The 16869-nt window shown below is 49.0% G+C and overlaps 1 protein-coding gene across 2 annotated transcripts; it reads left to right on the forward strand.

The window, feature by feature from the left end:
• Positions 1-2517: 2517 nt before the first annotated feature.
• CILP (cartilage intermediate layer protein) lies at positions 2518-14040 on the forward strand. 2 transcript variants are annotated; one of them, XM_074549153.1, is made up of 9 exons: positions 2518-2957; positions 4471-4600; positions 5414-5497; positions 6256-6309; positions 7772-7957; positions 9060-9374; positions 9481-9589; positions 10041-10198; positions 10793-14040. In XM_074549153.1, the coding sequence occupies exons 2-9, from the start codon at positions 4537-4539 to the stop codon at positions 13393-13395; spliced, it is 3573 nt and encodes a 1190-aa protein (XP_074405254.1). In that variant the 5' UTR covers positions 2518-2957; positions 4471-4536; the 3' UTR covers positions 13396-14040. The 2 variants fall into 2 exon arrangements, with proteins under 2 accessions (XP_074405254.1, XP_074405255.1); XM_074549154.1 differs by having other exon boundaries at positions 2520-2957; positions 4471-4594; positions 10793-14039.
• Positions 14041-16869: the final 2829 nt, after the last annotated feature.

Raw genomic sequence — 16869 nt, forward strand, 5'->3', positions numbered from 1 at the left:
AACAGGATTTAAAAAACAACATTAGCCACCCCTGGAGCATGGCTGGAGAAGCGCCGGGAGCCAAGTGCTTAATGAAATCCCAGCTCCCAACTCTCCCTTCTAAACCACGCAAACTTCCCCAAAGTGTTTGGGATGGAACAAAGTCATCAATCAGTTATTTTAACTCCCATCTCCATAAACAGAAGCAAGCCCAGAAACATGCAGCAGGGGAAAATAACCGTCAGCTCCCTTTGGCGGAGTGGGGAGGGCGCAGGGAGGGAGGACGAGGGCAGCCGGCAGGGAATTAGGCACGGCCTTGGCCCAAAAGTGGATTTATGGGCCCCACAGAGCATTTTGCACACCCCACAGCCTGCAAATTCCACATGCAGCTCAGAGAGCAGCCCCTCCAGCCCTGCTATCCCCCTGGCATGGTACAGCTGGCTTTTGGAGATGGCCACTCTGCCCATGATGTACTAGAAATGGTGGGAGGCATGAAGAGCCAGGATGAGCATTACTAGCCAGCTTTCCCTGGATTTACAGATGAGCACAAGCAAAGTTATGGATACAACCACGAAGGAGTGTGGGGAGGGAGATGCTGCTGGCACCATCGGCTGTCACACTCCTCTGACACTGCCCCAGCCTCAGCACTGGTCAGAGGCAGCATTAAGCATGGCAGCTTTCACATAAAGACCTTATGGCTTTGGCATTCCACATCAGTGATGAAACCATGGAAAAAAACCCATGAGATTTGGGTAGGCTCCCCAGCATTAATCCAGGAGGGGAATGAGTCCAAGAGGCTGTGGATCTGTTATCTGATGGGAAGGAGCAGCCTTAGGCAGCTGAAGCCACTGGTGATGGGCAGAAAGACAGGAGCAGTTTGGTCAGGGATGCATCCCCGTCACTGGCCACAGGTACTACAGCCCTGCACCCCAGGCATGGGGCAGCCCCTGACTTGTCCTCTCCACCCCATGCCTTGGGCCATTGTTCACCTCCAGGCAGATGGAAAGCCTCTCCCAGAGCCGGTGGTGCTCGGCACTGGGAACATGTGGGGCTCTTTTCCTGCTGTCCCCTCCAAAGTCAGCCACGTGTCAGAGCTGCAGCAAGGGATGGTCAAGCCAAGAGAGACTGTGCAAATGAACTGTTCTAGAGACTTGGGGTTTGCATGGACTCACAGGTCCCAGACCTGCTCCTAAATCCACGCACACGTCTCCAGAGCTTGTCTTGAAAGAGACATGCTAGAGAGAAAACAGCCATACTGAGCAGGCTGCAAAATCCCCTGCAGAAATGCCTGCACGCAAACTGGGTTAGAGTTATCATCCCATTTCCATAATGTAAGGAATAACAGTTTATTCCTTTTGCAGAACAGCACATTTCCCTACCCAGCAGTGTGACCCATAAAAATTGATGCCAGGATATAGGCAAGCAGCTGGTGGGACTGGAGATGTCTTGCCAAGGCATTGGTGCTTGGCTTAGTGTGGGTCAGCCATGGTGGGAGGTAGGTTCCATCTGGGGAAGATGAATTCCTTGCTCTTTGCCTCAGCACCTTTCCCACATCTTGTCCTCCTCACAGAGGGGAAACAGAGATGATCTTCATGTTTATGTCAGAGGTCAGGAGCTTCCAGCTCACTGGGCACTCTCTGTCCACCATATAAACATTCTGCCATTTTTGGCACACCTCAGGTGTTTTTTCCTTTTCCCTTGTAAACATAAACAAGAGCTGGTGTAGGTCACCGCTGATTATTTTTTATGTGACATCTTGATCTGTGTTCCTCCTGCACCACTCCCTCTGGCAGCAGGGCTGACAAGGATTACTAGGAGGCAGCTTGGGACACCACTGACCCCCACAGGCTGCCCCAACACCCATGCCCATCTTTTGGGGGCTGCTCCTGACACATACAGTACATGCTTTCACACCACATTCCTGCAGCAACCATCTGCACAGTCCAGTGGCTCCAGGGCTGCATGCATGGGTGGCAGTCACTTGCACAAGGCCACGTGCTTTGTCAACACCCAGGAGCCCTGTGTCCACAGACATTTGCCACAAGTTACATGAGAAAAATGCGGCTGCAGAGGGAGGAAAAGCCTGGAAGGCTGAAGCCAGACTGGGGCAAGCAAGAAAATCTGGTTAGGGGTCATTGCTAGATCTCCCCATGGCTTGAGATGCAGTCACATTTATTTACAAGGATAGCCCTACCTCTGCAGCTCTGTGCTACCCTGGGTGTTCAAACCAGTCCCACTGGCTTTGTCACACATCCTCACATCCCCACAGCATCCTCATCTGAATCCCTGCCAGAGCCAGCACAGGGGCAGAGGTGGGCAGGCAGTGCAGGGAATGGTGCCCAGCTGAGCCCACACCTGCAAAATGGGGCAAATCCATGTGCCCACTGCTGGGTGGGCACCCCATTTGTCCCAGATTAGGTAAAGCTAAAAGACATCCCCAACACTCATTGTCTGTTCACTGTATCTCCCCTTTCAACACTCAGCAGCATCTATTTCAGATCCAGACCCCGGGTGAACCCCTAACAGTGACAGTGCTGTGCTGGGATGCGGTGCCCACACCAGGACGTGGTACCCACACCGTGCCCTGTCCCACCACCAGCTGCAGCCGCCACGCCGTGGCACCGCCACAGGTTTGTGTTTACCATCACCTTATTAAGGGATTATTCAGGCTGCGGTTTCCTCGCGCGTCCGATCTGTTTGTGCTCGCGGCCGGTGGCTCGCTGCCATCCCCTGAGCTGCACGCCGGGCTATATAAGCGCCCTCGCTGCCTCGGCGGCGGGCGGCTCGCACACAGCCCGGCTCCGCTCGGCGCAGGGGAGGTGTCGGGAAGCCGCAACTCTCTCTTCTTCCCAGCCGGCTGCAAATCCCTCCACACGCAGCTGACAAGCCCTCGTCTCGCCCGCGGATCTCAGCTCGGCTGGCGGCTCTGTGGCGAGAAGACGGGACTCTCCTTAAGTGGGGTTTTTATGGCTTTTTAGGTAAGAGAAAAAAACCCCAATCCTGCTGTTTTCCTTTCTATGGCAGATAGTGGTTATAGAATTCTTTTGTATTAAGGCGACGTAATTAAGAGTAGCTGTGATTGAAGGTGAGGTGGAAATTAATTACTGGGCAGATGACGGCACAGAGGCTGAAAAACATGGATGGGGATGCAGTTCCCTGCGTCCCGCTTCTCCCTTCCTCGTCCCAGCGAACGGGCTTGGGGAAGGGTTACGGGACAGCTGGAGCGGGGCTCTGGGGGCTCTGCTCACGGGCGGCTGTTTCATCTCCCGCGGCTCTGGCTCGCACTGTCCCGCACAGCCAGACAGGGGACACAGCTCAAACCCTCCCTCTGCCAAAACTCGGCCGCTTGAACCCCCCCTTTTTAGCATTGTGTGTCTGGGTACAGAGGGATGTATCCCAATCCCAAACCCAGTGCTGAACAAGTTACAGTCAGCTCCAAAAATAGTTGCCAAGTGGGAAACAGGATTAATTTTTTCCTGGTTATTGTCTGGCTGAGAGTTCATGACCCCACCGTAAGCCCACAAAACACCGCTCATGTGTTGCTTGTTATTTTTGCTTGACTGGGATTTGCTGAGCCATAATCAAAGTATTTCCTAGTCCCACATTCCCTGGTCCCAGAGGGGATGGTTAGTACCACTTACAAATAAGTGTTCTCACCAATGACTGCTCTTTGTCAGCCCCATTTTATAGGTAAACTGAGGCACCAAATGGCTGGGGCAATATTTTCCCCTCCTCCCAGTTCATTAATTTTAGGTACATAAAATAAAGCACCTGGAATTCCAGCTGGTGTCACTAGGGATAACACCAGCTTCACAGGTACTTTCAGAAATTAAATACCCAAATACTTGATGCTCTAGGGCAAAGGGACTCACTGAAAACAAAATCTGAAGTGGCTGAGCTGGTGAAGAATGACACAAAGCCTGTCCCACATTTGTGCCTGTGGGAAAAGGAAAATATTGAGCTTCTTGCTACATTTGCAGGAAAGACTTGGCTTGTGCATGGGTTTTTCTGCTTTCAGAGGTGCTCAGGAGCCTTCCCTCTCCTCACACTCTGGGAGGTACTGGGATAAGATGCTATCCTCACACTATGCCCAGTTTGCAGGCAGAGGGATGGAGGCATGGGGCTGTCCCTGTTCCTGTGGGGAGCAGATCTGGGTGCTGGGGGGCCTCCAGACCTGCGTGGGCTGTGAGAGATCCCTGCAGAAGTATTTAAGCTGTTCCTAGGCATGTTAAGGAGATGCTGTTACAAAGCAGGGCTCTGCAAAATAGATTTGGGCTCAGATGGGATGGTGAGAAGCAGGGGCGATGCAAGCACAGATGTGGAGCTCCTGCTGCTCCCCACTAGGGAGGTAAATGAAGAGCTGCTGGGGGTGGGTGAACAGGGGGTATAAGTGCCCCTGTGGCATGTTTTGGGGTGGTTCAGCCTGGGAGAAGCTCCCCAAAAGCAGCAGGACCTGGGTGAGCTTTGACACAGTTGGGCTTGTCTCTGCAGGAGTGGGGAAAGCGTGGGACGGCTGCGGAAACTCCAGGAATCCCCTGGTCACCTCTGGAGACAGCGATGGTCACCATGAAAGGCTGGATCCTCCTCCTCCTCTGGGGAGCCATGTCTGTTTTAGGTGAAGGTGAAACGTTTCCATTCTGGTCACTGCTCTGTCCCCTGCCCACGCCAGTGCAGGCACGTCTGCTGGCAGCCGCTGAGGCAGCAGCCGCAGCCCGACATCGATGCCGGGCGCTGCCCTGGGTCACCGCGTTTGCCCGGCCAGACAACTTCCACACAAGGACTGGCTCCCATCCAGCCCCCAGGGCTTGAGCAAAGCCTGTCTGCGACTCAGTGAGCCTCTGGTTGGCCAGGGATGAGTTCCCCAGCCCACTGATCATGCCAGGATCACCCCTGCCTGCTGTCTCTGAGATCCCATAGTGTCCAGTCTGCACCCAGAGGAGCACAGGGGCAGAGCTGGGCACAGCAGAGAGCTGGTGCTGGGGCTTAGCTTCCCAATTCCCAGCAGGCACCCCAGGAACCAGCCATGGCCATCAGCTCCCCTTGGGCATGCAGGTGGCCAGCAAGTTCAGAAACCAGCCCTTGTCCCATAAAAACAACCAACATTATCCACTTTGGATTCATTTTTCTTTGCACATGGACGGGAGGGACATATTTTATCTCTCCAGCAATAAAAAGATTAGTTGATCTGAGCTGCTCCAACACAGGAAGTACAAAAAAAGTTTTTCTGGGTGATAAGGGAAATAGAAAATTTGTATCACATCTGAGCTGCAGTGATGCTGTGGGACATATCCATTATGTCCCTATCCTGGTATCTCCTGCATTGCATCCTACAGGAGCTCTAACCAGCCACAGTCCAATGGGAAAGCTGTAATACTCAGCCTAAGGATGTCCAATTCCTTGAATCTAATTTATTCTTTCATTTATTGACCCTTAGGACAAAGGATTCTGAAACCAGCCCTCAGCAGGATCCAGATAGGACAGAGAACCTTCAGCCCGCTGGTAATGCTCAGCTTGGAGAGTAAGTTAATTCCCACCTCGGGTGGATTTTCCTCACTGGACAATTTTCCCTACAATTTACAACTAACCAGTATTATTTGAGTAGAAGAGGACATTTAGGGTTAGAATCACTCTATGATTCTATGATTTAGGCAATGGAATAAATGTTAATCATCCACGACCTCCTGTAGGGTTTTGGCTATCACTGACACATGCTGTTGGCTCCTCTCCTGGAAAAGGGAAGGTCAACGTGTGAGCACAGCCCCAGCTCCTGCGGGAGGCACGCGCAGGCTGGGAGGGTGAGAGGAGCCCAGGGATGGGCCAGCACATGCTCTGACCTGCCCCTACCCTGCCCAGCCTGTCCCCACACCCTGGGCGGTTTGTGACACCATTCCTTCAGAATTAAAGCCTGGGGGGACTTAATTAACCTGCAGAGCCCACTCTGCTCATTAATCCCTGGGAGATGCTCCAACCTCTCATGTTTTCTGTCCAGAACTAAGAATTTAAATTTCAGCAGGCTGAAATTTAAAGGGCTGGCCATGCTGGTCATGCTGAAGGATTTGGGGATTTTCCCAGCCTTTTGCCCAACTCCCAGCAGCTCTCTTAGCCACTGGGAAGAATCAAAGCACTAAAACCATGGACACTGAGAGGTCCCCTCCACTTGCTGAGAGGTATTTTTTCAAAAATAGTTTTCCCTTGAAAGTGGATGGCACAAGGCAGTAATACTAGGGCTGGCTCCCCAGCTGGCAAACCCTGCCTGAATCTCCCCTCTGCCCACAGGTACGAGGAGCAGCTCTCGCCGGGGAGACCCCACCTTCGCCTACGTCAGACGCAGTGCGTTCCTGCCCACCAGTGCCACGGGCCAGCCCTGTCCCTTCCCACGTCCCCACCAATGCTCTGTCCCTCAGCTTCTCCCTCATCCTCCATGTTCTGCTTTTTCTGCTGTCAAAATGCTCCTTAGATAATGCCCGGGATTCCCCTGCTCATTTCCTATCATCAGCAGCCCTGCAGATTAAAGCAGCTGATCCCAAACAAGCTTAGGATCTTGCTGAGATCCCGCTTTAATCTGTTGCACATTCAGATTTTGCTTGGGGCAAGCACAAATAGGCATTCATCCACAGGATGTGACCTCGTCCCCAAGCCCACCTCCTCCTGCATGCCTCAAATTGCTAAATAAGTCATGGATCCCACTACTTGGGATGCTGAACTAGACAGAGGTGCTGATGTGCCAACAGATTAAAACCCTGCCCATTTAAGTGCTCCCAGACATGACGCTCCCATATCTGCTCTCATTTAAAGGGTCTTTTCCACCCACCTGCTTTTATAAGCCAGGATTGTTTTCAAACACCCATTCACAATTTGAACAGTCCAGCCCTGTGCCTGTCTGCCTTTCTAGGAAACAAATCAACCTGCTCTATTACAAACTGTGTGGAAGAAGAGGTATGGGAGGTGACATAGCACACGTCTCCAAGAAACTTCATTTTTAGAAACTTTGGTCACTAGTGCATCCTCATAAACATTATTAGAACACTGTCATTTTTAAAAAAGCCCAAACCACAGACTTGGAGTGGATCTCATCCATTTAAAGTAGCCTAAATTAATAACATCTAGTAGCCTGTTTAAAGAAATTCCTTTAAAAATATAACATCATATTAAACTCCCAATGTGTTTTGCAAATTTTCTGTTTTACCAATCAGCTGCCTCCTGACATGTTCAGCCTGCTTGGTAGCATCTTAAGCTTCTGGTTTGCACTCAGTAAAAGTGGTGCTCACAATAGGACACAGGTTGCCCCTATAGAAAACATATGTTGAAATTTGGTTAAAGACATTCAACATGATCATACCAACAATTTTATCCTTTTTTTCTAACTATTTAATCATTTTACCTTCTACTTAAACATTTAACCACATTTGAAACAGACAAGTGCTGTCCCCCAAACAACATTTAAATGAGAATGTGTGTTTGATTTCCTTAAGCCAAAGTTATTCAACACTAAGCATGAGCTGCCTGCACTTTGCTCCCCCTGGGTTTATCTTAATCATCCTGAATTTGGAGGCCTGCGGGGAATTAAGCCAGAAGCCTTCAGACGCCTCCTCATGCTTTAATTCCCAGCTCCCTGAACATGCTTTAATTCCCAGCTCCTTGAACATGCTCTGACTTTGTTTAATCCATGTGGTATGTAATATCCAAATGTATAGTCTGAGCTCTGTAGAAGCTGCTAAAACCCAAGTGCCTGTTTTTGGGCAGCTCCGTGTGTAACGTGCCTCTCAGTAACACACCACTGATGTTATTCAAGGTCCACTGGTGCAAGATTCAAAAAGGTTTTTGTCTCCATGGTCGAAATGGAGCGAGTGCTCAGCCAAGTGTGGCCAAACCGGGGTGCAGAAGCGCACCAGATCCTGCCTGGCCGAGCCTCTCTGGGGCGTGCACTGCAATGAAGCAACTGAGGAAGGGCGGCTCTGCATTGGACATGTTTGCTCAGGTGCTCCTCTAAACTCACTCATGGGCAGGGGAGGGTGTCGTGGTCTCACCACTGCCCAGGTGTTGAACTCCCTTTGCTGTCATTTTACCATCTTTCTCTCCTCTGACAGAATTTAGTGACTTCCAAGCAGGGCTGGACAGTGCAAAGAACAGAGCAGGGTGACTTTATAGCCAAAGATAACAGGGACTCACAATATCTTGGGGATATAGAAAAAAATCTCAATAATCTTTTTACAACAGCAGCACTCAAGGTAGAGTCAGTGACTGCAGACAGCTGTCTCCATAAAACCTCCAGGAAAGAGATGATTCAGGAATATCAAATTGCCATAGTCCCTGCTGAAGGGGCTTGTAATTAATTATATTATTCTTATAATCTCCTTTGAACCAAATAATTCTGAAAAAATTCTGAAAATATGTTTTGTGCAGAAAAGATGTTTCAGGTTTTCTCTGATTTCTTACATTTATTTTCATCTTTGAAATATCAGATAGTTCCTGTACAGGGATGCTCTGTGATTGTAAAAGTAATGACCTGAGCCTTGAGAAAAGACAGATTATTGTTTAGGATTAATCACTATAGGTAAATGAGACTAGTATAATACTTGTGAGCCCAAATGTTAAACCTGTTGGGTAATGCTCATTTGGCGATTATCCCACATTCTGCCCAAGCCAGGATACCATTGAATAAGGGAAGACAGCTTTTGGGATAGACCAAAATCACAACTTCTGAGCATACACTGGTAACAGAAACCTAGAAAGTTTATGACATTGAATTTGTAATCTTGCCAGGGTTGAGCTAAGAGCTCACATGCTGATCTAGATTCAAATTCCCCTGAAATTCAGCCCTTTGGGGAAGGTAAATAACAGTTCCTAGCTGTAACTATATCCACGTGGCTGCTTTCTACTAATTGTCAGGTTCAAAATGACATCGTCCCTGCCTTTCTAATGCACAGCTGTGGGTAATCAGGAAAAATATGTTTTGGATACAATTTACTCCTTATGCAGTACTTGCCTTATTGCATCTAAATGAAAAGCAGATGCAAGAACACGCTGTGAGTGTTGTGGGGACTTGGGGCTATTTTTTGACCTGTCTGCTTCTCCTCCAGCCTGCAACATCACCTGCCCCATGGGCCATGTCAACGCTGACTGTGACACTTGCATGTGTGAGGATGCCACGCTGCATGGGAAGGTGTCTCTCGAGGATGGGTCACCTGCTGCCGATGCCCGGGTCTACCTGCAAGCCAAGAAACTCAAGCTGTTGACAATGGCTGATAACAGAGGCATGTTCAGGATCCCAGGGGTTTGTCCTGATGGCAAAAACACCCTTAAAATAAAGAAAGCCAAATATGCAACAGCGACTGTCACCGTGCCCGAGAGCAACCGGAGAAACCTGGCGATCCAAGTGCAGCTGCACCGATCAGGTAGCCCCAAAGAGGGGGGAGGCAGGAAGCCTTACGCAGGCACCAGAAATAAACTGTGGTTTTATGAGAGGAAGAGTAATGAGATGGCATTTTCCTTCTCCTGCAGGCAAACCCTATGTTTTCAGGAGCCCTGAGGACAAAGCCAGGAGAGTGGGACAGAGTGTGTCCCTCTGCTGCGACGCCCGAGGGAGCCCAGCTCCTGACCGCTACCTCTGGTAAGGAGCTTCAATTTGATCTGCCAGAAGTCTTAGCTATCCCATGGATGCCACTTTTATCTCCTTACCATCTCCATAAATTGGGGGGTTTAGTTGTAAAATTACTAACAGTTAAATGCGCTGAGAACTGATGGCTGCAAGTGATCCTCTTCCTTAAGATGGCACAGCAATTTCATCTGCTGAGGGATTCACTGGAAAAATACATAAAGAGTTTAAAAACCTCATCAGACACAACGGGCAGCTCTGCCTCTCTGCCAGCTGTCCAGCACCCACATTGCAGTACTGTCACAAGTAGGGGAAAAAATTTTAGGTGATGCCACCTAGCCGTACTAAAACCTCAGGGAAACTGAGGCAGGAAATCTGGCAAAATCCACATAGTAGGATGCAGGATTAGGCCATTGCTGTGCTCCAGCCAGATGGTCAGTCTCTGTCCCTTAACTGTTCCTGGCAGGTACCACAATGGCTCACTGCTGGACCCCTCCTTGTACAAATATAAAAACAACCTGATTCTGAAGAACCTGAAGAGAGAACAGTCAGGAGAGTATTTCTGCAAGGCCAGCAGTGCTGGGGGGTCAGCAAAGTCCCAAGTTGCCAAGCTGGCTGTCATAGGTAAGAGAAAATGTGCCTGGTGTTCTCCAAGCAGCTGGGGAGGTGTTGGTGTGCAGGAACCAGAAACTGTTATACATCTGGTAAAGAAAAGTCACAGGAAAAATTCTTGAGGTTTATGTCACTCATCTGTTTGCAGACAAGCTTTAGTGAGCTGGTTATGAACCAGACACTCCCTACAAACCAGAGCTCTGGCTTGCAGGTGGCCTATCAACCTCACCTGCTCCTGTCAGGAGATTTCTCATTGTACTTGCTGCCTGACATGGGAACATTTCTGCTTGTTTAGGGTTGTTTTTAAAGTCTTGGGATATATTCTAGTCTTGCCATAGTCAAAAAGCCAGGCAGCAGCACAGCATGTAGCTGAGGATAACGAAAGTTGATAAGCAGGAGCAGGGAGGATTCTGCAAACAGCTCTTAATCAGGGTCCTACAGCTAAAGTTGAGCTGCTTGCTTCACTGAAATGAGTTAACCAGTTCACCAAAATCCTGCAAAAACCTCACTGCTTTTAGAAGCAATGTTTAGCTCAGAGGTTTTAGACAACATAGTGATAACTGTACAATTATTTCATGCTGCTCATTAAGAAATCCTATTCAACAGGAAGACAAGAGGCAGCCTGTGACTCCCAACCCCAAAGCCACCTCATCCGACTTCCTCACGATTGCTTCCAAAAAGCAACAAACTCCTTCTATTACGACGTGGGCAAGTGCCCAGCAAAGACCTGTGTGGGGAAGCTGGATAAGGGACTTCGGTGTAAGGACAATGTCTCCTACTGCTGTGGGGTATCCAAGATGGAAACCAGGGACATCTCCTGCGATGGCTACACGCTCCCCACTAAAGTCATCGTTGAATGCGGTTGCAAAATATGCACTGAGACCAAAATAATGGTTCGAGGCAGAGCCACAGCAGCAGATAATGGTGAGCCGCTGAGGTTTGGCCACATCTACATGGGGAACAAGAGAGTGAGTATGACTGGCTACAAGGGAACCTTCTCCATCCACGTCCCAGCAGATATGGAGAGACTGGTTCTAACTTTTGTGGACCGGCTGCAGAAGTTTGTAAACACAACAAAAGTTCTGCCCTTCAAGGAAAATGGAGGTGCTGTATTTCATGAGATCAAGCTACTGAGAAAGAAAGCCCCTGTTACACTGGAATCCACCGAAACCAATGTGATTTCTTTAGGGGAAATGGAAGAAGATGATCCAATTGCTGAATTAGAAATTCCTCCCAATGCATTTTATAGGAAAAATGGAGAGGTCTACAGTGGCAAAGTGAAAGCCAGTGTGACATTTCTGGACCCAAGAAACATCTCTACAGCCCCTGTGACACAAAGTGACCTGAACTTTGTAGATGAGGAAGGAGATGTATTTCCGCTCCGCACGTACGGCATGTTTTCTGTGGACTTCACAGATGAACGGGGCACTGAGTCCCTCAACGCAGAAAAGGTGAAGGTTCATTTGGATGCTGCTCAGGTCAAGATGCCAGAGCATGTGCAAGAGATGAAGCTTTGGTCCCTGAACCCAGAGACAGGGCTGTGGGAGGAAGAAGGGGACTTCAACCTTGAGAAAAGCACACGGCGCAAAAGGGAGGAGAGAACCTTTTTGGTTGGGAACATGGAGATCAAAGAAAGGCGTCTTTTTAACCTGGATGTCCCTGAGAGCAGACGGTGCTACGTCAAAGTACGAGCCTACAGAAGTGAGCGATTTCTGCAAAGTGAGCAGATCCAAGGGGTTGTGATTTCTATTATAAACTTGGAGCCAGAACCAGGGTTCTCCTCCAATCCCAGAGCATGGGGCCGTTTTGACAGCGTAGTCACTGGTCCCAATGGTGCCTGTGTGCCCGCCTTCTGCGATGAGCAAAACCCCGAAGCCTACGGAGCTTACATCTTGGCAAGCCTGGGGGGTGAAGAGCTCGAAGCTGTGCCCTCTGCTCCCAAACTCAACCCTGCTGCTATTGGGGTCCCACAGCCATACCTCAACAAGCTTAACTACAGGAGGACAGACCATGAGGACCCCAACATCAAGAAAACAGCATTCAGCATTAACATGGCCAAGCCAAGCCCTAATTCCCCAGAAGAGAACAATGGCCCTATTTATGCCTATGAAAACCTCAGTGAATGCGAGGAAGCTCCACACAGTGCTGCTCACTTCAGGTTTTACAGGATAGAAGGAGACCGGTATGACTTCAATACTGTTCCCTTCAATGAAGATGACCTCATGAGCTGGACTGATGACTACCTGGCATGGTGGCCCAAGCCCATGGAATTTAGAGCCTGCTACATTAAAGTAAAAATAAACGGACCCCAAGAAGTGAATGTAAGATCTCGTAACATGGGTGGGACGCACCCACGCACCATCGGCCAGCTGTACGGCATCCGGGATGTGCGCAGCATCCGCGACCCCCAGCAGCGGGACGTGTCGGCAGCCTGCCTGGAGTTCAAGTGCAGCGGAATGCTCTTCGACCAGGACCGCGTGGACCGCACGCTCGTCAAAGTGATCCCACAAGGCAACTGCCGCCGAGTGAGCGTCAACAGCATGCTCCACGAGTACCTGGTGAACCACCTCCCCATGGCCACCAACAACGACACCAGCGAGTACACAATGCTGGCACCTCTTGACCCGCTGGGACACAACTACGGCATCTACACAGTCACTGATCAAGACCCGAGGATCGCCAAGGAAATTGCCCTGGGCAGGTGTTTTGATGGCACGTCTGATGGCACATCCAGAATCATGAAGAGCGATGTCGGCATTGGGTTGACTTTCACCTGTTCAGAGAGGAGCCCGACAGAGCAAAGCATCTTCCAGTCTCAGAGGAACTTGGGCCAGCAGTCTCCAAGGGACCCGGGCCAGCAGTCTCCAGGGGACCCGGGCCGGCAATCTCCGAGGGACCCGGGCCGGCAGTCTCCGAGGGACCCGGGCCGGCAGTCTCCAGGGGACCCGGGCCGGCAGTCTCCGAGGGACTGGAGCCAGCAGTCTCCGAGGGACTCGGGTCAGCAGTCTTTGGGGGACTTGGGCTGGCAGTCTCCACGGGACTCGGGCCGGCAGCCTCCGAGGGACTGGAGCCAGCAGTCTCCGAGGGACTCGGGTCAGCAGTCCATCCTGGTGCTGCCAGGGCAAAGCCCTGTGTACCAGAGGCCACCGGCAAGCCGCCGTAACAACCAAGCCAGGATCCCGATGACGGGTCAACGTCCCACCTACTAGAGCTGTGTAGGAGCATTGGTAAAGTCACTCATGCTCAATTAAATATGATTTGAAAGTAACATCAACCTGCTAAATAACGTAATTGAAGGCTGGTAGGTGTCATTATTTATGAGACATAATTAAGGTGCCATTTTTTTCCCCCACCAGAAAGAAAAGACGTAAGGCGAGAACTGGGGGCCAGCAGAGGTAGTGAGTTTGTGTCTTATTAAATGCATCCATAAAAATCTTCCTTCTGCCTGACATTAAACAGCTTCACATGATAGCCTAAAGAGAAGACTAAACATATGATTCAATTAAGTCATGTACATAAAACGTTCTTCTGTTCTGCATCTGCAGACTTTGCCAGCCCAAGTACCTGTACAGTAGTTGGTAACATGAAAAGGAATAAACTGATTTCCTCATACAGAATTCAACTGCAAGGTTTCGTACTTGAAATGTAAGTATTTTATTTATTTCTAGCTTGTTTTAGAATTACTGTATTCAAGCTAAACTACTGGCAGCTGCATTTCTAAGGACTCGCATGCTCAATAGCATGGAGAAGCCATTTGGATTTGTAGGCTCCACATAGATACAGATAAGTTTTCTCTTGCTTCTTGCATTGTTTGACAAGAAAATCTATGCTCTTTGATAGGGTAGGTTAATAAAAAAAGTAATTTTGTAACTTTGACAATGTGTGTCACTTTTATGTTTGAAATGCCCAATTAAATAAACCACCTGTAGAGCTGAGCAAAGAATAACCTGCAGGGTTTCATCTTTATGTTCACAAACAGGTCACAACTTTATGAGACTGATCCTGGATATGTGTGAGGGGTTTTGTGCATGCCTGGTTCTCCTGCAGCTCCAGGGTTTGCCCATGACATGCTGCAGTCAGGGAATCTCTCCCCAGCTTGACAAGTGGAGAGTCAGCAATGATTCTGGGAGAATCAGAGCAGCAGGTCTGGGCAGGGATGAATTAAGGAGTGGCACAAGACAGAGGGAAAGGAGGGCTGGGAATTTGTGCTTTAAGGATGACAGGAAACCAGGCAATGTAGAGCAGTGCTGGGTGGAGATTGGGAGAAGACGGGCTTCCCTCCACACTCAGCAGCAGTGAGCATAAGGAGCTGGCAAGAAGCTGCTCTTAGCTGAAGGTACAGCTGGCCACAGAAGGGGTCAGTGATCCCTCTCCAAGTGACCTATTAAATTGTCCTTTCCACCCCTACCCTTCCTAGAGTGAAATCAAGGACCTCACAGCATGGAAGACACCTTGTGTTTACAGGCAAACACTGGCAATAAAATTTTGGGGTGCAGACAAACCAGCAAGTCTCTGACACCAAAACTCCCACCAAGAGAGATAATAAAAATGTGGCAGTGCAATTGGATGCAAACTGGAATTCAAACACATGCTCCAACATGGATTTCCCTTTCCTACCTAATCCCCTCCTATGGATATGAAGCCAGTTCTAGGCCTCTGCTGCCATACCCACTCCCATCAAGGGCATCAGGAATCTTTTGACAGTGTTTAGCAAACTTGTTCTCAGGTCCAACACAGGACAGGCTGAATTATGCTTTAACAGGTTAAAAAAAAAAAACCTTAATAATCTACCTTTTTATGCAAATTGACAGTTATCAAAGAAAAGTAGAAAAGGAAGAGCTGTGGAATACTCTGGCACATCCTCTTCATACCAATGAATTTAGACTCAGTGTGTTTTCTTTTGTGTCTAGTCTGCTGCAAGGGCTTGGCAGGAGCTGGAGCCAAGGCAGCCAGTGGGGAGCATTAGCTTGGACCTTCCCACAGAGCTCTTGGCTTGTGCAGGGAAATGTCTCTTCCCTCTGCTCCCCTCCTCCTCTGCAGACAGACAGCCAAATCCCAAACTTTGTTTCATCACTTTGAGAGTGAAGTAACACAAATGACTTCTACAGACAAACCCAGGAGATAAATGGATGAAAGCAGGCTGAGGATCTGATCCCTGTGCTGCATGTGGGCTTGCCAGTCAAACACAGGGCTCTTCCTTCTGGGGAGAAAAGTGTGTTTAACAGCACTGAAATAGTCACGGCCCTACAGCCTGGAACAGCCAGAAGCTCTCCAAGTTTCCCCAAACTGTCCCCCTCTGCAGCTTAGCACTGACTTGGAGGAACAAACTAATCTGTGCACTCACTGAGTCCCTGAGCTCTCCCAGGAGGCTTCTGGCAGACTGTGCTGGACACAGAGCAAGACAGAGGTTTCCATCACGGGTGCTTAAGCACTACCAACAGAAAACAACCATGACATAACCACCACTCAGTGCTAGCACTTCACTGTTACTGATGAGCCACCATCCCAAATACATTAAGAAAAGTTTATATAGGAGCAAAGCTACTGCAGGGTCCTGGCATCTGCTACTCACACAAATTTTATGCTACAGTTCAGTGTCAGTTCTGACTCCTCCAGCTTGTGTTTGTGGTCAGTGTATGGCTGTGTCCTTCCTACAGCATGAAACCAAATGCACACTCCCACATAACAGAGAGCATCAGCTGGAGGAATGCAGCAAGGCTGGGACTCAGCTCCTCCCTTGGCCTTAGCCTTTGGACCACCAACCTTGAGCAACAGGCTGAAGAAGGAGACCTGGCTCCTCAACATCAGCAGGTTTGTGGCTAATGGCAAAGCATCTCCCATTAAGGTCGCTTAGTTTCCAATCTGGAGATAAATCCAGTGACCTATCCCTCCTGTTTTTGAAGGAAACTATTGCTTCCCAGAAGCCATTAGGACACTGGCAGATAGAATAAACAAAAGGAGAGAGATTCTTGTCTGGCCTCAACCAGCAAATTATTGGGGGATTTTGCAAACAACTTTATAAAAAGGCTCAAGTACTTCTCTGATTAGTCACTTATACTTTTTATTTATTTGTAATGTATTCAGAAAACAGGAATAAAGAGGTTTCCTAGGAAGCAGGGGGAGTAGTAAGGTTGCGGAACATGAAACAGATGCATCTAACCGTGAGTCACCAGCATCCTAGGAAATATCACTCCCTCTACTAACATTTATTTGAAATCCATGATGAAATCATCCCTATCCAACACCAGAGCCCTTCTGGTGCCCAAATATTTTGCAATTCTGCCAGTAATTTGGTCCCAGTGATGTTAAACTGAGCCATAGTGGACATTGGGTCTGTCAATACCTCTGTTGCTTTCCCTCTCTCCTCTGAGAGGAGGACAGCTGTTTTATTTTCCTAAGATCCCATTCCAACGGCCAGGGTAGCTGTACTCAACCCCATCAGTGGTACTGGGGATTGAATCACTGTGTCTGTGTTCCAGAGTCAACCCTGACATGCTATTCCACACCTCATCAGTGAATGCCCTATTTTTGTTCTGTCTGTTCTGCAAAAATAATCAGATTTTCATTACTTACTGAGTTAAATCCCTGCAGAGCCAGGTGAAAGCAAAGTTTCCAAAGAGACATTTTGGCTAACAGCTGCCTGGGGAACACCAGTTCCATTTAAAACTTCTCTACCATGCCAA

Source organism: Zonotrichia albicollis, chromosome 11 (assembly GCF_047830755.1).
Source record: "Zonotrichia albicollis isolate bZonAlb1 chromosome 11, bZonAlb1.hap1, whole genome shotgun sequence".
NCBI classification, from domain to species: Eukaryota; Metazoa; Chordata; class Aves; order Passeriformes; family Passerellidae; genus Zonotrichia; species Zonotrichia albicollis.